This window comes from Centroberyx gerrardi, chromosome 20 (genome assembly GCF_048128805.1).
Source record: "Centroberyx gerrardi isolate f3 chromosome 20, fCenGer3.hap1.cur.20231027, whole genome shotgun sequence".
Lineage (NCBI taxonomy): Eukaryota > Metazoa > Chordata > Actinopteri > Beryciformes > Berycidae > Centroberyx > Centroberyx gerrardi.
In genome coordinates this window covers 8790931-8817003 of record NC_136016.1, presented here as the reverse complement: position 1 = coordinate 8817003, position 26073 = coordinate 8790931, and the positions used below count along the sequence as shown (strand labels likewise).

General features: G+C 44.1%; 1 protein-coding gene across 1 annotated transcript in view; it reads right to left on the bottom strand.

Moving 5' to 3' along the window:
• Positions 1 to 3428: 3428 nt before the first annotated feature.
• dock1 (dedicator of cytokinesis 1) overlaps positions 3429 to 26073 on the bottom strand; it is a 176685-nt gene continuing 154040 nt past the window's right edge. Inside the window, exons 42-52 of the mRNA XM_071907671.2 lie at positions 25859 to 25940; positions 23535 to 23619; positions 22198 to 22284; positions 20074 to 20250; positions 18918 to 19001; positions 12071 to 12208; positions 9038 to 9180; positions 8194 to 8392; positions 6562 to 6742; positions 5331 to 5482; positions 3429 to 4317 (exon numbers count right to left, since the gene is read on the bottom strand). Coding sequence (XP_071763772.1) covers positions 4222 to 4317; positions 5331 to 5482; positions 6562 to 6742; positions 8194 to 8392; positions 9038 to 9180; positions 12071 to 12208; positions 18918 to 19001; positions 20074 to 20250; positions 22198 to 22284; positions 23535 to 23619; positions 25859 to 25940 — 1424 coding nt within the window. The 3' untranslated portion in view covers positions 3429 to 4221. The remainder of the gene's footprint in view (positions 4318 to 5330; positions 5483 to 6561; positions 6743 to 8193; positions 8393 to 9037; positions 9181 to 12070; positions 12209 to 18917; positions 19002 to 20073; positions 20251 to 22197; positions 22285 to 23534; positions 23620 to 25858; positions 25941 to 26073) is intronic.

The window sequence follows — 26073 nt, the reverse complement described above, 5'->3', positions numbered from 1 at the left end:
GTATACAAGTAGCAGGACTCCATCTGAAGAGGAAGCCATAACCCCTTAGAGAGCTGTGATTGGATTTGTGCATGGATGGTGTTTTATGGAAATATTGTCCCCTTTTATTATTCGGAGGAGACATTAAAAGAGAACCGTGCCCATTTGAAGCCTCCAAACAAATGAAAGTGTGTCAAGAGGAACAGAAAATACACACATTATTTCAGGCAGATATGACAAATGACATGGGGCTTGGGTGTGTTGTAAATACATTTCTCCTGGAGAGAGGAGCTAGCTCACAGCTTTCTCTCTCAAAGCCTCTGGAAATCCTCTCAATTAAGTGATGCATTTCCCTATGCTGCGAGGAGAGAGAGAGGGTGAAGCATAATGCCTGTGCACAAATCACCAAGAGCCTATTGAAATAGCTTCCAGTTAACTATGTAATATTACCACTGCTGAAATGCTTCATTCTTTATCCCTTTTCAATTGCGAAGCTAGATATTGAGTGGGCACTGGGCATCCTTGGTAAGTGAATTATGCGATTGATGAAACCCTTTATCCCCACCTCATATTTCAGAGATTGAACCTATCACTGCAGTACAATAGGCGAGCTATGTAAAAGCTTAGGTCAAGGTGCACTCTTAACTCTTCATCACTGAATATACAGTACCTTCCCTCCCTCTCCTATTCAGGCTGTCCAGCAGTGCAGTGGCCACACTAATTTGGCTTGTAGCCATTGATTAGCAATTAGGGATGGTCAGAAAGTCAGTGGCCATTTATGTTTGTGCCTTTTCCTCATGTGGCACCCACACATGCACCGTTTTAGCTGATTTACATGGATTCATCATCAGTTGAAGAGAGAAATCCCAACAGTTTGCTGGGTTGAATGAGCATTAGCAGTGAGCAAAGCAAGGCTTTAATCAACACCATCATGTTTTGTTGTGGTAAGCACCGTATGGCACTGTACAGTAGCGAGGGTAATGGTCCTTAGAGAGAGAATCAGCTGGCAATGGCTTGAGAGAAATTGGAAAAAAAAAAGAGTGAGGGAAAAAGGGGAAAACATGGGAGAATGACATTGGTATGATAGTAAAACTTGCATTTTTATTGAATATTACTTACCCCATTTCTTTGTGTGTTGGGAGAGCAATATATCATCTAGACAGATAATACATGGTCAAATCAAGGTCCTGTGGTGCACACACCTCGCATTCAGCAGGGGTAACAGGTTCGCAACAATGATAGGTTCCCACCAGTAATGGATTTTACTCTTTGGATATTTACATATGAGGAAACAGGAAGCATAGGTCGGCAGTATAGGGAGCATGAAAGGAAATGGAATGGATCGCAGGGGCAATGTCATCTTATAATCTATATAATAATGGTTTTTGAAGGCCTCCTTTCCAACGATTTTTTAACCCCTGAGACCATTAATTTAACACTTCTGCAGAGAATTATGTAAAAGTCAAATTATTTATTGGTGTCAGTGCTAGTGAAGAGCCTATTGAGACCCATACAGCATTGATTCCTGCATTTTCATAGTGTGCGATATAATATTGGAATATTTTTCTCTGCAAAAAGCCACACAAGTCCAACATAGCACAACATATAAAACCACCCATGAGCCATTGTAAGTGGTCTCTGATGGTTGTTTTTCCCTGATCTAACTCCGAGGGAAAAGATGTCATTCAGCGCGCCTAATTAGGGCAAGAGAGCTTTACAAAACCCAAATCCAGGACACACAAAAAAAAAACATTCTTCAAACAACAGATGCTACAGTTGGAGCGTTTCTCCGCAGGCGGACACCCACTCAGAAAGTGTCAGCAGAATAGCAGAGCAGAGGCACATGAGCCACCTGGGGCAAAAAACTGCAAAGAGGCCCCACAAGCTAGCTTTACGGCACACACCTTGGGACCTGTAAATACGCTGACAAAATGTACAGGTTCAAACAAAATGACAAATTCAACACTGAAGGTTAAACAGGACAATTTTACGGCAGCTTTGAGCCAATGTAATGACTGTGGTGTGCTGGAGACTGGCCCTGTCAGTGTGTTAGTTCAACTGCTGGTGCAAGATCGCACACATCCCAGTGTGGGAATATCATGTGAGCTCAGTCTAAATATGGAAAGGAAGAAGACTGCCTCAGCTTATGGCTGAGAAGTTTTATAGCTGGTGGCCAACAAATGGAGACACCCATGGTTGTAGATGAAAATGCATAATGGAGAGAGTATGGTAGTAAGAGGAAACCTGTTTAATAGACATATTACAACCACAGAATACATTCTTATCTTTGCATGCATCCATCTTATACCATATATATCATGGTATCTGATCACACTAAATGGGTCAAAGTGACATTACTATGCATTATAGTTACATGAAATGTGTTCAGTAAATAACAGGCAGTGCTTATTGTTATTAAAAACATATCTAGAGACAGTATGATTAAAGGCTGTAATTCATGAGAGCTGTGTGCCTCACAGTTCTTTATCCAAGAGGAAGGTTGCAGTGTCTATTTGTAGCTGAAAGGATTAGCTTCGCAATACCAATTTTGATATTTAGCAAGAGTGCATGATAACTGTCATCTGAGCTTTATATTGTTCGAGCTATTCCACCGAGACCCAAAGTAATGCACTTATTTAGCAACTAATTAAAAAGTGTAATTCAATTTAAAGCTGCTGCATGACAGATAATAATACAATGACTTCATCGTGCAAACTTCAATTATTAATTTGGAGTGAAAATACATACAATGTGAAATCCATCAACCGTAGCCAGCAGGGAAACAACTCATCAGTGTTTCTGTCTGGGATGGAGCACCATATGGAGCTCCATAGTCCCGTGACACCAAATCTATGATATTGTAGGATTTCTCAAAGCTGTGCCAAGCTGACGCTCATCGCTGTCAACAAAATAAAACAAAGCTGGAAAAAGTGATGATTTGCATAAAGGGCCATTACACTGTCGCACAGCCGCAGTGTTTAATGGAGAATTCTTATTATGACCTTCAACGATTAGCATAAAAGCAGAATTCAAGATTGCGTGAAGCAAGGCAAGGCTGGCACCTGTGGTTTGTTGGCTCATCTTTGCAGTTGAACCGCTATTCAAATATGGGCCACATTCCAGATTCAAGCTTTCAGCTTTGAAAGAAAGAAACGATACCTTGGTGAGGGGATACATTATGTAAATTAGATTGCATCAGCCTATATAGAAGCCATTCCGTGGCATAACACTTCCCTGTATAAAACTCTGGTTTGTTGATAATGAAGCGGCAGCTCTGTGATGGCTGTCAGTCAAAGAGGCAGAAAGCTGAGTGTTTAGTTGAAGTAAGGGAACGCGTACAGATTGCCGGTTTGTTTAGGATTTCAGAAATGCGAAAACATTCACATTTATTTTCAGCACCACTCGCTGTAGACGGAATAATGAGGCAGACATCCTTTTTAAAAATACATACATTTGAAAGTTTATTCAGAAGTCATGTCAGTAGTGAATTGGGAACAGTCAATGTTATTGAAATCCAAGGTTACAGCAATCTATAACAAGGTCTATACAATGATAATGCGGTAGGAGTTAGTTGTATGTGCACTCCAAAAACACCAACTTTACCAGTAAAATCAATGATAGGTACTCACATACCAATTCTTTACAGTCCCTGTCAATTCAAAACCTACAAGCCCTTTTTTTTTTTTTTAATATAAATGCCAGTTAATCTAATGTTATGTTAATACAAAAAGAGTCATGATAAAATCCACATACAAAAAACTGAAATAAAATAAAATCATATATACAAACCTCTGTACATAGTGGGAATATGAATAAAAAAAAAGATAGGAATTATGTTTTATCAAGCTATGTGCTCTCATATACGTGAGAGTGGGTCAGTATTGGAAAGCTATTGGTCCAAGCGTATATGTCTGAACGCAATCTCATTTCATTACAAAGTCTTGAAGTGGCATGGTGTAGGTTGTAGACAGCATCGACAAATTCAGTGACTACTCATCTGTGCAACATGTTCCCTATGGTAGACTGCATCATCATCACACTGAAGGCAAACAAAAAGAAAAAAAAAAAAAAAAGAGGATGAGAGGGGGCGGGCCGGAATGAGGTATTCATCTTGTCAAGCTGGGACAGGGAGCGAGGAATGTGTGGGTAAAAAAAAACCAACCGCTTTAGGGAGGGCGGTTGCTGCTGATGTTTTTGTGGCGTTGTCAGTGTGTCGTTTGGTTGTGTTGTCAGTGTCTTTGTTCATTGTACAATTCCTGAATCGATAGAGGCCTGCTTCCTGGTGGTCTTGGGCGGGGGCGGCGGAGGGGTCTTGCTGGGCAGAGGGGGCGGCATGTGCTGTGAATAGAGAAAAAAAAAAATCACCTTCAAATCTCCATTCGGGCGGCTGAAGACATAATTTGAGATAGCAGTAAGCCTCTGTTTCTCAAGGCTTTCCCAGCGAGAGGAAATAAAAGACGCCTGCCTTTATCTTTAGTCTCTTCATGTCTTGGGGATTCAGATAGCTTGGGGTGCCTCATGTCTAACTTTTTATTCAACCCAGATGGAAAATGTCACATTACCGAAGTTTGAGCTTTTGCGTGCACCTGCATGCCGCTATCTAAAACTTCTGGGCGATTAAAGTGCGAGTAAGACAGATGAAAGACGGGGAGTAACGGCGGTCAACGACCGCACCTTCGTCTCCGTCAAGGACCGGAATGGGGAGCTGCCGCTGCTCCGTCTCCGAACATCTGCTCTCGCTACATTACGGCCGGCCTCCTGCCACACTATCTGCCGAGGCTCCGTTTTACTACCTGTCCGCGGGCCGTGACAGCGGATAAATAAGATTAGTTAACAGAGTGGCGAGGAGAGAGGGACGGCTAGCGCGGCCGCCGGCGAGCGCGGAGAGACGAGCCGCTGATTAACAGCGGGAGAGCTCCTGATGGATGTGAGAGGTAAAGTAATCATCCAATCAATCACGTCTCTGCGCCGGGCCGGCTGGGAGGAACGAGCATAAATAACAGCGGGGTGGACAGGCGGGTGTGGGCCCTCGCTACTAACTGACAGACGCCTCCACTCTTCTCTTAAAGTGGATGCGTGACACAGGCAGAGAAAATAACGCAGAAATGCAGCTGTATACTGTAAACACGGACATGAGCGTACCACATGCACACACACACACACACACACACACACACACAACTCCTCTGTACTAGACAGGAGGCTCGGGGGCAGGGGGCGGGGGACATGCTTGACCCCGGTGTCAAACTCAGCGGTGTGTCATGGGTGCCTCGCGTCGCTCGGTCTGTTGTTTCATTACGAGGGCCATGCATCATTAAGGAGCTGTTCCCGGCCCTAATTAAAACACCTACCCTTTGATGCGGCGGGGGCGGCGGAGGCGTCGTGGGACTCGTCAAGTCTTGATTATCTAGCAGGTTGCCGTAATCAGCCGTGCTGCCTTTCACCGGCAGCGGAGGAGGGGTTTCGCCCTTGTCGGGGCAGCCCATCCCATTCAGCTCCAGACCTGTGCAACAGAGGGCACTCATCAGCTCACAGTCATCAACAGGCTACATTAGCATCAGTTTCCTAAACAGTTCGGATGGGACCCAAAATGGGTCACATATGGCATAGTTCTGGTCAGACCACTCAGAACAAGAGTAAGGGTAGGTACTTTTTTGTTTTTGACATTTTTACCTCTATTAGATCATTCAAAATTGAGAGAGACAGGAAAGACTGGGAGAGAAAGAGAGAGAGGGATTACATGTGACAAAGGTCCTGGGCCGGATTCAAACCCAGGACGTCGCATTTTCATGGAATCCACCAGGACACCCCGAAGCACTGGTATGTTTTAATGAAACTAGGAGGAATGAGAGGGAACGTCTTACATTTGGGTTCGTGACTGAAGAAGTTTAAGGACCAGCGGGGTTCTTACGCTGGGAACACATTAGAGTGCATTTGAGTTACTCCAAACTGTGTGCAAATTACTACACAAGAAATCCCGCGACTCAAAACTATTGAGATCAAACTTATTAGGCTGACTGATTAATTGCAATTCTGATTCATGGGCAAAATGTTTTCATTACAAAAGCTTCCCGGAGAGGGAGACAAAATAGGGAATAATAACTTTGGTTTTAGTTTCCGTAAGCATTATCAGCATGTGCATGAACTAAAATGCTGATAATACATGCATAAGTACAACAAAATTCAAAGCATGTGACACCCGCCACACAAGGCAATGCATTTGGCAATGAAGCCGCAGCAGACACTCTCACTTGGAAACGAATGCACTTCCATTTGGACAGTAACACATTCAGTGCATTAAGTGTGATCCCGGCGTTAGCAGTCAGCACAGTGACAAAGAGATGGATTTACAGGCAAATACATGGTGATGGCTGCTATGATTCGGGTGGCCATTTAAAGTAGTGCAACCGAGGACACACTGTGCAGCAGGTTTTACATCAAACCGAGCGTCGTCACACACCCGCATTGGAGTTAGCGTGGGGTAACACTGATGCAAGAGCTACAACACAGCCAAAAGCCAGAGGGAGGCAGAGAGGGTGGGTGTGTGTGTGATTGTGTGTGTGTGTGTGTGATTGTTCTTACTGGAGACGGTGTGCAGGCTGAAGGAGAGCTTGCTCCTGGGCGTGATGGGCGGGGGTCCCGGGGAGGAGGAGGAGGAGTTGGAGGAGGAGGAAGGGGGTCCGGGCGACACAGAGAGGCGGCGGTCTCCTCCCATCAGGTTGAGAACTTGACTCTTTGGTCTCTGGGGCCGCAGGGGGCTGATCTGTGATGTCACACGCACACGCATATATTCACAAACACATTTTTATTAGAGATTATATAGTGTCAGAATAAGTCAGTCATTAGTGCGCACTTAAAATAAGACAACTTAATGTCAATAAAAGTCAATAAAACAGCAGAGAGCAGAATTTACTGTGCGGCAAACCAATTGAGTCTATGCTGAAATATAACATAAAGGATCAATAAAAGATCATTTAAAAGAGAAAATTGGTTTCACATCTCCATTGGGAGTGTTGTCTGCATATCCATAAGCATATTAAGCCGGCTATTTGTATTCCTGAAGGAGAACCCATTTAGATAAATGCGCTCGTTGGCTCACAATATCTTATTTGTGATTACAAATAATTGTTTGCATGCAAGAGTGCGTCCTCTCCGCTTTATTATGACTGGAATTTGAATTGAAAAAGACATGTCCTCGGGGTTATTCCACACTGTAAGTTGACAAACAACTTTGTAATTGGCCAAACTCAAACAAAGTCTGCCACAAGGGAAACACTGAAAATAACAGAACACAGTTCTTTCAGGGATGTGATGTGGGACTTTTTTCAGGATTTGATTTTATTTTTACTCAAATTCATATCTAAGGGGAGATTGCTGTTTTCTTGCTTTTTACTGTTCCAGATCACATGAGAAATAGGGCACGTATTACTCAATCCTCAGAAATTGCTCCAACTACTAATACTGCTGCTACTTGGTGACGTCAGCCAACAGGTACCCCAAGGGGCTCTACCCCTGGCCCCTGGGGCGGGAGACCCCTATCACAGGCCAGACGGCTGCACCGCTGCCAGGGGCCACCCTCAGATCCCATTCTTATCCTTATCTTAATGCCATTAGCCAGGGAGCATTCCTGCTGGGCACACAGAGATCACTGATACCTCTCTGCTGTAATGGACAGAGGGGAGCTGAAAAGGGACAAGAGGAGAGGATAGCAGAGAGAGAGAGAGAGAGAGAGAGAGAGAGTGGGGGTGGGGTATGTAGAGTGCAAAGAGATATGGAGGGAGCAGAAGGGTAGTAGAGATGCGAGCCATGTGATGCAGAGAGAACAGGATGTAGAAGATGAGAGAGAGAGGGACTAAAGGCAGGAAAGAGACGAGAGGAAAAGAGAAGACAAGAGAAGACGAGAAGACCGGAGCAGAGAAGATGAAAACAGAAAACTGGAGGAGACTGTAAAGAAGAGTAGTGTAGGATAGAGTAGATCAGAGAAGAGAAGAGGAAAACAGAAAACGAGGAGGAAAGTGTGGAGAAGAGTCGTGTAGGATAGAGTAGACAAGGAAAAAACACTAGAAGAGAAGACAAGAGGGGAAGATAAAAACAGAAAAGTAGAGGAGGAGAGGAAGCAAGGGTATTGCAGGATAGAGTAGACAGGGAAACAGAAGAGAAGAGCAGAACAGAAAGTAGAGAAGAAGAGGAGAGAAGAGGCCACTCTGTCGGTACCGTCTCTGACAGGATGACGGCCTCGGCGGGCTGCAGAGGGATCTCCGTGGTCTTCATCTCCTTGTCGAAGATCTCCTGGTGCTTGCTGTTCCTCTTCTCCTTCTTCTTGTCTTTGCGCTCCCTCTCGGGCTCGTCCCGGTCCAGCTTGTCCTGAGACTTGGTGTGCAGCTTCTTTGGCAGGAGAGGCTCCAGGGCAAAACTGGAGAAGACACAAAGGATAATCAAACAACGGCTGTCTCCTTCCCTTCATGTGCATTTGGAGAGGGATTATTAATTGTTTATTGGTCTCGAAACCCTGAAACTTGACTTGGACATGACATATCAACTTTTCCCAGAGATAATGCTGAGGTAATTCCTGCGGTAGCTGCATGAAAAACCTACAATACACTGTTTAGTTGTGTATTAAGGCATTTAAGTTGAGCATTTTTCATATTTTTCTCCATGATTTTCTGTCAAGACCTTTTTCATATCTGGAGTCTGTTTCTATGTCAATGACTCTGATTGAGGTCACAAAATATACGTTTACATGTGTTCAAATTGAAGTTGGTTGGGATTTATATATGACAGGTACACAGGACTGAGGTACCCAACTTAAAAAACAGTGCAGTTAATTTTACAAATATAGTGTAAGCACATCCTGGGAAACCCTGTTACGCTCTTACGATTGAAATGAAAATGGAATCCCGGTGCATCCTGATCGACTTTATTCACATAAGGACAGGGAGCATTACGAGCCAACAATCCAAAAACAAATTTTCAACTGCTGAGACAGAATGGCCATCGGCCAAAAGGAGGTCGCGCGCCAGGATTTTATGTCCCGAAGAGCCAGTGAACCGGGTCTTACCCGTCTGAGCCGGGCCTGGAGGGGGAGTTGTCGGAGGAGATGGAGGTGACTGAAGCCACGGACAGCGGCCTCTGAGAGGAGGGCATGGTGAAGGAGCGCACCATGGAGCGAGGACGAGACCCCCGCCGCTCATCTGCTGCCGGCTGACAGAGGAGAGGGAAAGAAAAAGAAACAAAAACAGAAACACAACAACAAATCAGGAAAAATTCACCGACTGCCTCAGAGTTCGGTGGTCAGTGACGTTTCAAGTTTTCAAAACAAAAAAAAATGAATAGAGTTGCAGCAGCTCTTTTTACTTTGTTTTTATTCATTTTATTCAAGAACATAGCAATTTAGGTACTTTTTTACATGTTTTGTCATTCAGTAACAATATTTTTGTTGAAAATATATATTTTGAATACTTTTGTCAGAACAACTGAAATTCATCATTAAAGCAATAAGAAATAAATTCAGCAGACAATCTTACACCTAAAAAGGTATTTTTACCAGACATAAATCATTTTAAGGGGAAAGTCTGTACTTTTAAGTCGATTGTCTAACTTTAGCATAGAAATGTGAAACGTTAAAGTCATATTGTTTAACCATTAGTGATCATCTTCAGATGTTTGGCTTGTTTTGGTCTTTTTTTGGAATTATATGATTTTGTGTCTCTGAATAACATTCAGCGTTTTAACGATGGTGTCATCTTGCTAGACTCACGTAAGCCAACTATAAATAAAGGAGAGAGAGAGAGAGAGAGAGAGAGAGAGAGAGTGAATAGTGTTATAGTGTATTCAGGTACCAGCATTGTTATCCTCCAACACTGCCTGAAACTGTCTGTTCTGCTGGCCTGCTGCCACTGTGTCAGAGCGAAAGAAGGTGAAATGATCTAAAAACCAGGAATGTCTTGCTCACCTGGCCTCAACTTCACATGACCTTCGAGGTCCTCTGTGTGATGTCATCGGTCGTCACATGACTATCAAATTTATTATCCTATGATTCAAAATGGCCTTGGAATCTCATGTTACTGAATGGCATTTGATGAAATCCGGATTTGTGGACTCAGCTTTTGATTTCTTAGGGAAAAAAATCTCGGCCATTCATTTAGATATTATTAAAAGCATTTTTTCAATTATTCCAGAATTGTTCATTTCTTTTTTATGATTTTGTGGAGTTTTTCTTGTTACATTTTGAGTTACTGAATGACATTTTAACACTGTAACAGTTAAATCATCTAAAAATATAATTGTTGACCATAAATTGTCGGGCTTAAGTGATTTAATATAACATTTAATGAAATTAATTATTCCTGGATATAATTTATTGGTTGCGGACACAAATTCACCCTACAACTGTACATTTATTTTTTAGGTTAAGATCAACCAAACTCATACTTTATGCTGATGAGTTCACTCACAATAGCGTGTAAAAGCATCACAGCACATATTTCTGGTCCTGCACCATAGTAACACTACGTACTGCTTGCAAATACTTTGACCACACGCACATCCCATGGTTTATCACAATCTATAAATTAGTTAAGTTATATTTCCACTCTAACGGAATTTAATATCAGGTTTTCAGGGCTATTTCCTTTAGCGAGCTGTGCGTCCTTGGCTGCTGTCAGTGCTGCTATTCTGTCCTTGGGAAATGCTTTCAGGCCATATTCATCACACACATACGGCCGTCCAGCCAGCTGGCCGGCAGGCGTGATGATAGGCTGAGCCGGCCCAAGGATTTACACCATGTAAAGTCTACTGCTTGACTGATCAATACTTTGCTACCTGGAAAAAGCGCTCATCTGCTGCTGCGGCAGTATGCCCTTGCTGTTATTAAAAAGTTCAGGGTCTTGTAGCTGGGTGTTATTGCCTGCTACATATTATATGAGAGATGCAGAGGCAGGGAGACAACAGGAGATATATATTCTGGAAAACAATCAACAATCAGGTTGATTGGGGTGGAGAGGAGAGGAATTCGCAGCATTATCTCAGGCCTAGGTATGGAGCGCCAAATAAAGCAACATGATCTCATACAACGTAAAGGAAAAAACAAAAAAAAACAGAACTCCACCATTCATTTCTGTACTTCAGCATGTCCCAAAAAGAACCTGCTGCGAGATTAATCTGGGAACATTTTAAGAATGATATGAACAAAGCTCATAAGCTCCTACAGTAAACCCTTCTGCATTTAAAGAGTCTTTTGAAAGGAAGAAAGGGGCTCTCGCACGTCTGATAGCATAACCTTATTATCATGCCCAGGTAAGTGCTGGCTTTTCTCTCTTTTGAAAGGCCATCACCCTTTCCCTTTAAAGTGAGCGAGGGCCTCTTTACCTCAGGCAAGACTGAGGGAAAAGCTTGGCCAAGCAACAATTAAATCAGGAGTGGAGGAGAGCTACGGGAGGTAGTCCCCAGCAGCGCTTAAAAACGCAACATCCCCACTACACACATGAGCTGACTTCAGCTAAAACTAAAACGAATGTCTGAGGGATACTAGTTCTAACTCCATTTGGAGGGATTAAAGCAGGCAAAAACAAACAAAGCTTTTATAAATGTCCTCATGAGAGATTTGGGATGATATAATTAGTCAAAAATGGGTCTTTCTGCGGTTTATACCATTCTGTGGTCATTTCCAGCCACACTAAATAGTCATACACCATATTGAACATTGTACGTTTTCACATAAAGAAAAGCCAGTTTCTCATTCCATTTGCCTTGTATTTGGTAGGTAAAAAATGTATGTGAAATAGTTGTAAAAACTACAAGCATCTCTGAGACTACAGAGAGAGAGATGCCACAGAGGATAAGGGAGGCCAAACAGAATCCTTTCTTACAGGCCAAACCAAAAATATGTTTTGATGTTGTGAAACGGTGGTAGTACATTTTTTAGAAGAGACGAATCTGTGCAGCAATCACATTTTCCACAGATCTCCAGCACAACGTACCGCGGAAAATAAATGAAATGGCTACAGATCGCCCCGAGAGGGAGGGATACCGGGCCGGGTTGCGATGCTCTTTCCGCGTAAAGGAAAGGTCACGTAAAAGTGAAGGCTCTTACCAGGGTCTTTACCCCGTACTGTTTCTCCACCTTCTCCCGCAGCTGCTTGAAGCAGGCCTCCAAGCGGTCGTGGAAGGGCCTCAGCGCCTCCGTGACCTTCTCCCCGTGGATGCGGACTCCGTCGGCCAGGTACGGGATCTGGTGGAACAAAAACAGCGGTGCGTAAGACTCGTTAGATCCAACGAGAGACGAGAGGCCGGCTACATCCCATTTCTACGCTACCATCCTGCTGCATAGATCCCATCTGACCCCCATGACCTTATAGCCCCTTTGGCTGTGCATACTCAGCACAGTCATATTGTGTGTGTGTGTGTGTGTGTGTGTGCAAAGGGGGGTGCTTCACTGCAACCCCATCCTGCTGGGTGTAGACTCTATTAGACGATGCCAGGTTGCCGTTGCCATGGTGACCCCCCCCCCCCCCCCCCACTCCCCCACCCTCACGATAACATTCTCAGGAGTGGTCTTCATAATATCATAACACTAGTGGATTAAACATGACAACAACAACAGCGCGCACGCAGGACTGAGGGAGCGCATGTCCTCCTCTCCACCTATGATGCTAAGAAAGACGCAATGCACCTTTTTCGGCACGCTGCTGCTTCTCACATATCACGCCGCATGGAGCTGGCTAATAAGAATTCAAACACATAACAGAGGCAACTCAGGTAGAGAGAGAGAGAGAGAGAGGGAGAGGGAGAGAGAGAGAGAGAGAGAGAAACTGCTGAAAACTAGCAATTAGGAAACCCCAGTGCCACAGTCAATGTCAGCAAGCTCTGCTGACTAAATCTGGCAAGAGGAGGAAGTGTCATCCCTTGGGGACCGAGCATTTGAGTGAGTTTTTTTTTTTCTCCCTGCCGGTTGGAAACACAGGTAAAGGTTTTCATTCCTGTAGAACTTGGTGTTACAGTATTACACGCCAGGTCTTTGGCTGCGGTAAGGCGGAGAATTGCACAATAACTCACCAAGAACCAGCAAAGACGTTACAGTCATTTGTGGTAATAACAGAGCTTTTCTTTCCCCATGGCAAATATAAAAATATTCCCTGCTTGTGTCGCCGCTATAAGTGAGAAATACTGTCAAAGGTAAATGGAAGGTGGCTTATGCTTTTACGCTTATGAAGAAGCAAAAACAAAAACGAACCACATTAGAGGAGATTTAATTCAAACTTTTGTATTATCAGCCCCGGTCCGACGGAGTGGTGCATTTACTTTTGCATTTGCTTTTATTTGAAAAGCAGGCATACACTGAACTGGAGAGTACATCTCGTGCCTCATCTTAAGTACAGTAGCTTTTATGGCTAACAAATCCACCACAGCCCAGACCAAATGGAACAAAGAATCTGTTCAGAGTACAAAGAAGTGTATGAAGTGTCTGGCAAAGGCAGGCCAGCCAAGAGAGGAGTGTGTGTGTGTGTGTTTGTGTGTGCCCATGTTAACCTCTATGATTCCCCAGAGCATCCTCCCCTTTCTTCCATTTCCCTGAGGGCAAACTGCCCCTTCACAGCAGGCTACAGACAGAACTGACTTCACACAGCTGACACACAAAACACCACCGCATCACTTTTATGTGATGCAACCTTTTGCAATATTCTCTAACTGTGCATGTTTTATTTACACATATAAGAACGCATTTCAACACACGTGACTGTGTTAATGGGGGAAAAAAAAAACGCTATACCGCAGAAACACACATACATGATGTTGGAAGATAGACAGGTAGAAAAATCAGATACCCTCAGGTTGTAGTTTGTGTATTACACTGCACTCATACATTAAACAGCACTCTTTGATGGCAGAAGCATGCAGAGGGAAGCTGAGGCTGCATCACAGTGCACACAACCCGGGATTTTTCACTCACTGAGTGTTAGTTACTGCGCTGTGTTCCACAAAACCAAAGACCTGGCACAGGAAGATAAATGAGAGGATGCTACAGACACCCTGTGAGGATTTCCCCTGATATTGAGCACCTTCATCATCACCACTGGGACCTCTTAGAAGAGAGAGGAGACAAGGAGGCTGAGAGAGAAAAGGTGAGGCTATAGGAGGGAAGGAAAGAGAAGCAGAGGGAGAGAGAGAGAGGGGAGGGAGACGGGGGGTTATGAGTGAGAGGGGAGGGGAGGGGCACAAAAAGAAGGAGGGAGGAAGAGGGAGAGGAGTAGGTAGGACATAGGAGGGGACGGAGGAGTGCTGAGATTCTCCTTGAGAGAAGGAGAATGAAGAAAAAGATCGAGATGGGGGGGGAGAAACAGCGAGGGTGAAAGCTGAGGCAAGATTCACGTCTCCCAGGATACCCACATCTTTTTATAGACCTTAGGATGATATAACACCAGAGTGGCGGCATGGCAACAGAATTCTGCTTGGTGGCTGCAAGCAGATAAGCTCACTGTGGAAGACACCTCGGCTCAAGGTTTCTAACACAGACACACACACGTTCAGCAGATTAATTAAATACACTATCTTTTGAAAAAGTTTGTATTTCACCACAGCGGTCCAAGACAGATACACCACATGGCCAAAAGTATGTGGACAGCTGATCGTTGAAAACATCTCATTCCAAAACCAGGGGCATTAATATGGAGTTGCTCCCTTCTTTGCTGCTGTAACAGCCTCCACTCCTCTGGGAAGGCTTTCCACACTGTCATGCTGATACATGAAAGGGCCCGAACTGTTGCCACACAGCTGGAAGCACACAATCGTCTAGAATGTCATTGTATGCTGTAGCGTTAAGATTTCCCTTCACTGGAACTAAGGGGCCCGAACCAAAAAAACAGCCCCAGACCATTATTCCTCCTCCACCAAACTTTACAGTTGACTCTTGTTGGAAAGGTGGCATCCTATGACAGTGCCATGTTGAAAGTCACTGAGCTCTTTAGTACGGTTTTCTACTGCCAATGTTTGTCTATGGAGGCAATCTCCATGGCTGTGTGCTTGATTTCATACACCTATCAGGAATGGGTGTGGCTGAAATAGCCAAATCCACTAATTAGTATTCAGATAGTTTTTAGATTGTCTTTAGTTTTTAGATTGTCCCTGACAGTTTTTAGATTTGGGTATTTATTACTGTGTGTTAATTTATCTGAGTCTGTCTTTATCATTGTTTGTGCACTATTGTTTTATCATTAACTTGTCTTGTTTTTTTTCTTACTACATCTCTGTTGCATCTGAGCCTGGAGAAACAATATTTTGTGTCACAGTCTATGTAAAGTTGGAGGTATACATGTAGATTTATGCAGCTGAGATGAGAATAAAGCGGAACTTGAACTTGAACTAGAACTAGAAGGGGTGTTTGCATACTTTTGGCCATGTAGTGTATTCCCTCACCTGGGGCCAATGTTAATATCGGCTAATTAGACCTTGAGACCAAATTTATAACCAGGCAAGTGCCACTATTGTCTGTTGAAAAAATATATAAAAGAAACCGGCATTGTTATTTAATATGAGCAGAGTTTTTCAGACTTCAGTCTTTTCAGCTGAACCCTGTCCCCCTCTCCCTCCCTAATGCACAGGGAAGAGACTTCAGAGCCACATGGCCTTTGAGATGCCTGGCATTAAGGCTATGATGACATATTAAGACCTTTGATGAAAAAGGGCTCGGAGAGGTGAGCAGCCAATGGTCAGTCAGACAGAGTAATAGGCAGACAGGATGAAGGGAACAAAAAGTGCAGACACACACGGAAAATAAACTTAATCAAAAGGCAGGGAATTGTTATTGACAAACTATTTTGACTTTTTCCACAACTTCTGCCAGTCCACACTGATATGCTGCTGATGCCCTGTGCCCAGCGTGCATTGAAAAGGGCCCACTCAGCTCTGTGATTAGATTTATTGATCACTCAGCTACCCTTCACAACTCCTAATAGGGCAAATCACACTACCACTGGGAAGTTTCACTTACTATAAAAGGCAGCTGTCCAGAGCTTTTACCAGCTACACCCAGAGACAACACAATAGGGATCGGCTACCTTGTATTTGCCAGCTTTCACAATACCTCATTTCCTGATTTCCAGTTGCTAATTACTAAATGAGGACAATGGGCATTTCACAATAACACCGTGCACTGGCTCATTTCTCCCTGTTTAGTTTGTTGATTGGAGCAGGCTTCCCTTCATTTGTCTCGTTTAGACAGATTCAAGATGTGAGATAAACAAGCATGCTGGTTCTGGCAAGGAGACAGCTGAAGCGATTTCAAATGAACATCTCTGCCTTAGTCATGTCTTTAAAAGTTCCCTGTGTGTGTGTGTGTGTGTGTGTTTGGCGTGGGCTCGGCGAGTGTATTTCTGTTTTCTCTATGACATGCCTCCGTGATGAACACACCAAACAACAGCTTTAATCACTTCTTCTTGTGCCAGTGGAAGATACGTCTTGGCTCCGACGCATTTTCAAACACTTGCTCAACAGGATGTGATGGACATTTCTAACCTGCCACTGTTGCCAAGCTAGAGCAACTCATTTATCTCTCACTGGAAGCTCAGATATGACTGGGATATACAACAGAGTTCCTGTTAATTGCTGCTGCGGATTGCGGCCGGGGGATCCATTTAGAATTGCAACGTGATATCTAACACAATTTTACTTCAGTTGAAATCTCTAAATGATGCTGAAATGAAACCGGCTCTTTTAAGTCTGGCCATTATTTTGCCACCTACACAAGTCTTTGAAAGGGAGGGAGTCCTTCAGACATTTTTGTTCAGCACCTTTGCTTTGAGACGGATATAAAAAAAAAGTATATGATGTGTCTCAAAGGAAAAATCCAGCTTTGGATACTCCCTACTCTTATTTTGTGATGAAGCCTTTATTTTTAGGTCTACCCACTTTCCCTCAAGCTGAATCGTCTACTTCTACTTCGGTTAGTGACGTCCTGCATTTCCCAGAATTACTTTTGACAACTCCCAGAGAACGGACGTGAACTTGTTGCTTTCAATCAAAGGTGGGCCAACAACTATGTGTCGTGTCAAAGTATCCTTAAGCAAGATAGCAAACCCCTACCTGCTCCCTCATTGTCACTATAGATAAAAAAAACAACTAAATGCCTAAAATGTTAAATAATTTTAATGTCAGAAACTGTACTTACAGTATGTAAGTATATAATAGTAGCACACTTTTAATAAGGTAATAATAGCGATAATACTACTACTACAAATAATAATAATAACAGAACACAATATCAAAAGCAAGGGACTAATATGAGAGCGGCATATCTCTGTATGAAGCATCATGCCACATGAAGACAAAAAGCTTCACAAAGACAAAAGACTTTACTTTTCAGATTTGGAAGAGTTCCACAAGCGATGCAGAGCACAAAGATGACCTATTTTAAAACAACCGAGCGGGGGAAGAAACTTGCCAATTTAATTGATTTCCTCTTTCTTTGGAACCGATGGTAGGAAGTAGAAAAAAATCTTCTCCACATGTACTGCAGACATGGAACCTCCTGTATCTTACTGGGTGACGCACAAAACAAGAAACCATGAATTGCCGGGTGATAACAGTGACCATTAGTTGAAAGCAGGAACACTGGCATTCATGTTCGAATTACAGCTCTCTAAAACTCCCAAGGGGGTAAATCTTCAAATTCCCCTGGAAACCAAGGATAGTCATGAGAGGAGTTTATCAAGTTGATCAAGGATGAGCCACAGTGAGCTTGCTAAAGATCTGTTGAGTTTCATGGTAAGCAGATAAACTGTGCGTTGTGTGGTGTGTTTGTGATGTATTCTAAGAGTGTGTGTATGTGTGTACGCGCATTTCTTGTCTGCTGTGTATGCACTTCTTTTGGGCTCAGCGAGGGTGCAGCGCACGCAAAACCGCCAGTGCTGATCTCACTCTCTCTCTTCATGCAACGGAGCGTCCTCCCTAACTTCAGAATGTTTGCTTCAGCACTCTCCCATGCCATTATCTCCCCCGAACTCCTTAACACACTTTCCTCTGCTCAATTCAGTTTCCGTCATTGGGGATAGTTTGCAGTGCACTCACCTGTGGATGCAAGTTCTTCAAACAATATTATGTGTTTTCAGCTGTAACCTTTCACAGAGACACCCTAATGGAGGGGCCTTTTTCGCAGCAGTGCTTTAGTTAGGTGACTACATTTCAGACATAAACGCCGTAATACACACAGTACAACAAGTAATCTCCAGCATTCAGCATCCCCACTGTGTATACAGAGGGCTTTCAGGTGAAAACACACTGTCCGTGTCCACAGTGGAGATTCTCAGCTAGTGGTGCATGATTAGATGAAATTTCTGGTGTCGATTCAGACTCTCACATAATTGTGGGATCGACTCCTCCACTAACATCCTATAGATTTAACCATAGGAAGTTACATTTGAAACCACTCTGCACCCAACAGGCTATGTCTTGGTAACAAAGCTAATAAAGCTAATTCATGCAAATTAAGAAATTGGAATTATGTTGCAATAGCAATAACAATTTTGCACCAATTTACCTTAAATGTATGATTTGATATTTTTATTTATTCCTCCATACCATTGTGATTCATGCTCAGCTCAACATCTCTGGCTGCATGTGTGCCTACCTCTGCTCTAGGGGTGTGTCATGGGAAACAGAAAGACCAATGGAATATGATGGAATTTGTCATCTTTAAATGCAAAAAAAATCTGCACACTGTAAAAGTAGACCATGACATACACAGGTAGTTTCTCCAACAGACCACTGAGTGAGCACTAGACTATGCATTATTTGTGCACAGCCAATTCTGCACTGGACCCATGACACAACTGCAAAGCCTCTTTACCTGTGCAGTGGAGGAGGGGGTTGAGAAGTCCACACACACACATGATCATACGCACCTCACACATGCACAAATGATTCACCATGTTGAGCCTCAGTCTCACCTGCCAGGCGATGAAGTCCTTCAGTTTTTCAATCTTCTCAAGGTCCTCAGGGTGCTCCTGCATGTACTTGTCATTGAAGAAGGCCTGGAAGGGAGGGAGACAGACAAGTGATTAAGAGTGTGTGTGTGTGTGTGTGTGTGTGTGTGTGTGTGTGTGGGGGGGGGGTTGTTACCATGTAGAGTAGAGATGGGTAGGGGAGAAGAAACAGGCAAAGGGGTAAGAAAGGAAGAGAGTGGAAGGAGGGGAGAGGTATTTGAGAAGGAGGAAGGACAATTTGAATTGTGGAGAGAAGACAGGGGGGACACAGAGAGATGGGAGGGAGAAAAATGAGGAGTCAAGGGGGAAAAGATTGAGGGGGGGGTGACAAAAAAAACAGATGGGGGAAAGGTGGTAAGGGGAAGAGGGGAAAGATGAGAAATATTCAGCCGCGACGCCCGTCTTGCCTCCGCCACCTCCACTATTTCACTGAGAGGAAGAAATGACTTGGGAGCAAAGAATTCACATGTCGCTCCTCTGACTCACACCGCACCGTTACAGCTGACAAACATGAATCCATTCCGAGCGGTGATATATGTTGAGAACCAACAGGCTATGACTGTTTTATCATCAAACACAAGGCTTCCCCTCACAGATGAGTTGCTACGGTGTTACGGTGAGCAGAATGTGTAGCCCATAAACCACTGAGAACTGTAGAAATGGGATGAAAAACGGGATGGGAAAAAAAAAGAAGATTGAGTTGAGCCTTTCAGAGAAGACAGGCCCAGCTCATATCAAACAAAAGCAGATTTCTAATGACCTATGACGCAAACAACATGTGAGTGGAGTGAAATCATATGTGAAATGATGAAGAATGCCGTTATCGAGGTTGATGGTGTGAGAGCTTCGAGCTCATGGGATATGCATGGGTTTGTTCTGCAGTTCAAGAGCATTTCAAAGCATGAACTCAAACCTGGGCAAAGATACAGTATATCTGAGTTGGTTCTGAATATAGTCTCACTTATTTGAACTTAATGAAGTGTGCAGTTACTTCCAGGAATATAAAATGTACTGGAATACTATTTGTTCAGGCCTGTGTAGAAGTTGGAATGGATTTTTCCATGTAGAGGTATAGAGGGAACAGAATGAAGACAGAAGTGTGTCGTCACATTGACTCTACCTTCTCATAGTTGGTGAAACCTCCCATGACAGCGGGGTCCACGATGCCGTTCAGCAGCATGGAGAGGGGGTTGATGGGAAGGTTGGGATCATTGAGATGCCTCTGCACCATGCTGCTGATCTTCTCATTGGTTAGCTGCATGGTTTCCATGGCGTTCTCCAATGGACTGATCTCCTCCTGTGCAACACAGAAAGTGAAGATGTCATCATATATTCTCAACATTTATTCACACTGTATATCATCAATATCTAGTATATATGTATACACAAATATCACTGCCATCTCTGTAAACCTCACCCAAACAATCTAGCTGAATCATTTGTCTTTAACGATTAGGGATAGGTTATTAGAAGATGGGCCTGGGAACCCTTAACTACACACATACATCATCTAGGATAGGGTAGCAATGAATCATTTTCTACGCTGCCCATACATGAACTTGCAACTGTCAAAAGAAGATGGATAGCACACAGTGTAGGGGAATTTCAATTCCCACGTCAACAAAATATGATTAGTGAATCTGAGAAAAGATGAATAAAATATTTAGAAACGCTTGTCCCGAAATGACTAAAAGCCTAACTGTGTGTCCGTCATTAATTTTACTACTCATGTGAAAGAGGAATTCCACTCCAATCCATGAAACTCCACATGGGGGCAATCTCATGACTTGTGAAAACAAAAAGGACAAACAACATAATGATCTCCTTGCAGACTGCTAATAAGAAAGTGGAAGAAACGTGTGTGGATTTGTCTGAGTAAATGTCAGATTTAGGCCCCAGCCAGAAAATAGCGATGTTGTGCCAGAGTGACAAATCTCCAATCTGTGCCGGGTTGTCCCAGGCCAGCTCGGTAAAAAGCATTGTCAGATGGAGGGCTTTAGCTCGGTGAATCTCAGCCCAGTCATTAAGCTTTAAATAGAGAGGCTGACCTGGGGGACCCGGCCTCTCCCTGGCTCATCTGGAGGACAAGCTGCTCCTGCCAGTGTGTTCCAACCCAGCCTGAAGGAAGATACCTCTACTCTGAATAGTGTTGCAATGGAGAATAGCACTTCACTATGTGGAATCAGGGGTTAGGGCAAATCAATTTTATGTATTGCAACGACTGTACTAAGGACAGAGTGACCAGAGAGAGCAGTGCAGTGCGCTAACTGCCCGGGCTGCATGGTGTGTGGGTGGTTTGTGGTGACCCAGCTATTTGGGGGCTATGAATGCAGCGTGAGCCACACAGAGAGACAGTAGTTAACCGGCCCGGCTAAAGATAACCACTGAGAGTCAGGAGAGAACACACAATGGAGATACTCTGGTATAGGGAGAGACATGGGGACTGTGTGTGTGTGTGTGTGGGGTGATTGTGAGACGAGAGAGAAGTGCCCTTTTCTGAGGCTATTCACCAGCACAGACATGAAAGGGACTAATCAAAGCGACAAATAAAGAGTAATTGATTGCAGAATACTTAGCCAGACTAATTACGCTAAGTAGCGCATTTGTTTTTGGACAAAATAACGACACATTAAAAGGATGAGGCAGGCGTCTGGGCTCTGACTGATACTGTAACCTGCTCCTGGGCTTCGACTGATACTACTGTACTGCTATTTCTGCACGCTCCGGCTTCCCGCTGACAACATCTCGGCCCAAAATAAGGACACAGGACCTGCGTTTTAATTAGTCAAAACAACAGAGCTAAAATAATAAAACTTTAATGCGGTTTCAGTGGGACGGAGGGGAGATGTGCCCATTCCAAGTGCTACCGTAAACACTAAAGTCATTTGCTGCAGTGAGACCGACCTCTCATCAACAGGTTTTCAATACAGCAATCCAGGTAATTCTATAAAGGGGAAATCAACAGTAAGTGAGTTCTGAACTCAGTGGCCGCTCTCCTCTCGGTATTTCTGCTGTGTAGCTATTTTCCACAGAAACAGGCTTTAAAAAGCGCTTGGTAAATCAATGCTGGGCCTCTGGCAGAGGGAGAACGTGCCCTGACGTTAGTCCAGGGAGTGGCACGCCTGCGTCCACACCGCTGTCTACACCGCTTAAGTGGACAAATCATATCGATTGCCTCTGAGCAAGGCCGCAGATCCTCATCTGATTAGGAGGCCGGCTTGGCACACAGTCCCTTCATACTCACTGTGGACACAGACTTGACTTCGAACCAACGCAGGATGCCAGGTAGTTTGTATGCGGTCGTGTAGGTAGTCCTCTCGATCCACATGTTCTGCAGATGAAAGGACAAAGAAAAAACATACTTAGAACTCCGAAAGAACACGCTGACATTTAGGGAGACGGGTGGAAAACTCTACAGGCATGACGAGGCACTTTAGAGGGATCAATTTGCTGTTGATTTTGTTCCAAATAACATTCTAACAAGCTTTAAGACAGCTGCTCCGTAGACAAGAGTGAGGTGATGTAATGGTGGTTCGCTAAAAGCCCATCAAAGGCAGGCTGGTGGGAGCAGTGTAGGTAGAATAGATGTCATCTTTGTTATCTGTGGTTGAGCACCTCTCCCTCTTCCTCGTCCTGTACCAGCCTGCCTGGATGGCAGCTCATTAAGGCCCGGCTCACAGACAGCCCAAATGAGAGGGACTCTCCTCTAATACATCATGCACACACTACTGGAGCCGAAATAATGACTCCAAATCTTAAGGAAAAAAAAAACACACCACAGGAAAAGGCAAGTGATTATTTCCCTTGGGAGGGGGTTTCAGCAATCAAGCCTTTTTCATCAGTGTGTCAGAAGAAAAGAAAAACGATATCCCCATTTGAACAATTAAGTGGATCAGGTTGAAATGCACGAGTGTCAGCATCTGAGCATACTTACTATTCTTGTACTCTGACAAGGTTCAGAGAGATGGCAAATTACACAGATGTGTTTGTATGATATGTTTAATAGCTTTGACAGACACAATGTGTCATCTTAGCAATATCTATCCAAATGCCTCTCTGGCAGGGCAGAAGGAGAGCTATCAGTCTGTCAGCATAATAGAGTAAGGCTGTGTGATGAGTAAAATGCATCATCCTGCTCTGCTGAAGTGATCCCTGGTAGAAATATGGAGCCAATTTACTGTATGAGAAGTGTGAATGGGTTTAATTGATTGAGTGGATGTGGCCTTGCCATTTGTAACCTGGATGTTAATGATCTGTATTGAGCAGCAAATGGCCAGCAAGGTTTAGTATATTTAATCCATTAGATGTACTAAAAATACATACATGGATGCTAAAATTGATGATGGCTGATGATAATACTTGATGATGATGATGATACTACTACTACTAATGCTACTAATTAGCCATCATGTTGCATAGCATTATGTTTAGTAACGCAAATTTGCTTAAGTTAAGCAATGTGCATCTAAGTTAGATTTTAAAGAGCATAAACATCATGTTCATAATGCTAATATTGGTGAATCATACATAAAAAAATTAATTGTAACAGCCAATTCATGGGGAAAAAAAGATGACAATTACCGCAAACTCGTTGTCCGGGTCCTTCTCTCCCTTCCTCACTGGCCTGGAATACTGGAATTTATGGACTTCATTTACTGTGTAGAAGCTGGGGAGGAGAGACCAGCACCAGAGTAAATTAAAAGTGTTATGGGCAATCTACAGCTTGATTCAAAGGTTGATTGCTTTGCTTCAGGTCAAACACAGGACACGCCGCTTCCACACGGGGTTTGCCAGGAGCTATGGCATTTAGCATGTTGGCAGGCTGTCTAGGGCAGAAATGGCCTCATCTACATGGGAAATAAATTCACTTTGGGGTTGGAGGCATCTCCTGTAGCCAGTCGTCTTAGTCAGACATGTGGAGAAGCTCCGGCATACATGACAGAGGCGCATCACTGGCAGGGATGAACCTCCCCAAGTCAGGTTAATAGACTTTTCACACCGGGAAAATGATGGTGTTACAGTGGCTGTGGGGAGCAGCTGTCTGGGATCCACATCGTACGCAGACATGTGCACATGCTTACTCCCACACAGACACACGCTCTCTCTCTCTCCATCTTTCTATCCGTCTCTCCTGCAGACACAAATCCACATTCACAGTGAGAGAGGACTCTCCTGGGGAACGGAGTACATACCTATTAACCCGCATACAGCATACTGCATTTTCCCATTCTAAAAAACATGCCATATGGTTCACTGAGTGGAGTTTCACTTTATTAGCAAACTGTCATGAATAAAATATCAAAAGAATCGATGCCGTTTCAAAGCCGATGCCCTTTTCTGTTTGTAGTAGCAGTTACAGGAACACGTTCAAATGGGGCCGCTCTACTTTGAACAATTGGAATTGTTCATGTTCTGCTGATGAAAGGTGTCCGTTCTGTGTGCTCTGTTGGCAGATTAACAGAGCACACAAACCCTGTGTGTCATTCAAGCTCCACAAGGACAGAGAGCCTGGACCCGGGCCTCACTGGCCCTCCACTCACAGCCGCTTCTGTTGTACCTAAAATCAGATTTTCCCCTCTGAGCTCGGTCACAAACGGCAGCACGGTATTTAATGAACATGATAAGGCTCATGCCCAAATTAGTTGAGAGAGCGTGGCTTGAGCCTCAAAAAACCGAGCCTTGGAGCTTCTGATCTAATAAACAGATTAATAAAGCGGCTTTAAAGCAGCTCTGCCACCCCAATTAAGTCTTTTACATTCCATTAGCTGGCGGGCTGGAGATGAGGCAGTGGCATGGTCTGGACAAAGCAAGGTCAGATGGGGGTATGCTCTGCCTGCCGCTGTGACCCGTTGGCTCGTACAGCTCAGTCTCATTGCTATGCACCGCTGATCTTTCGCACCGAATGAGAGAGAAGAAACGAGACAAAACGCAGAGAGAGAGAGCGACAGAGAAAGACGGAGAAACCAAGGTGAGACGGCGAGAGAAAGAATGTGACAGCGGAGGGGGCAGAGTGAGAACGAGAGCGAGAGCTGGAGAGAGACAGAGAAAGAGACAGCCAGAGAGAGAGAGAGAGAGAGAGAGAGAGAGAGAGAGAGAGAACAGAGAGTGAGTGAGACAGATAGAGAGAGACAGGCAGAGCAAACAGTTGGTGTGGAACCTGCCTCTATCGCTCCCCACACACGGCTGTCTAATCCAGGCTATTAACAGAGTTACATATTCTAATCAGACCCTGTTAGCAAACAAGCCAACAGGCTGCTGGAGGGATCAATGCAGGGGGATGTGACCAACGCCGCAGGCTTGTGTGATAACATCAGCGCCCAGATATATTTGCCTAAAGGTAAAATCTCTATCCTTTGGAAAAATACAAACATTTCCGAGTAAATACCTTCTTTTAATTATGTCCAGTGTTGCGTTGGGTGGCGTCGGCCCCGACATATCAAAGCGAATTTGCACAGCTGAGAGATGTAGTGCGTGGTTGGCATGCAGGCTGGGCAAACAAGCCGGCGCGTAGGGGCCCGGTGTTTGCCGGGGCCTCGGCGCTCCATGCCAAGGCGGTAATAATGTCGGGGAAACAGTGTTGCGCCTGGCACAGTGGCTAATACCGGGAGGCTGGAGGAAGTTAATAACCAAGAGGACTACAAGAAGGTCAACCGCTGTTTGTTCTACACACACACATTTACATTTAGATTTATTCACCTCCTCCGCCTCGCCCCTCTGCCCACCGTTCTCTAGAAAATACTACTGTAGTTGTGCATGTCCTCACAAGCTCTCTAAATTGTCTTCAGTGTGTCTGGGGAAAATAAATTGGGCTTGCCGGATTGAAATGCATGCAGTGTGATTTTGAATAACACACACTGTAATTGTATATAAATGAGTCTGCAAGGAGCGGGGGATATCCTGCTTACCTCACTATTTGTTCAGAGACGGGCTTGTTTTGGAACTTGGCAGGCAGGTCCAGGATGGGTTTCACTGTGAAACACTGGATGTCTTTAGCAGAAACATCAAGGAAAAAAACATGAAATGCCGAGCTCAAACAATAAACAACTAATGATGAATGAAAATAGATTCCTAATGAGCTATACATGAATGAGAAATAAATACGGATAATGAGTGTGCATCA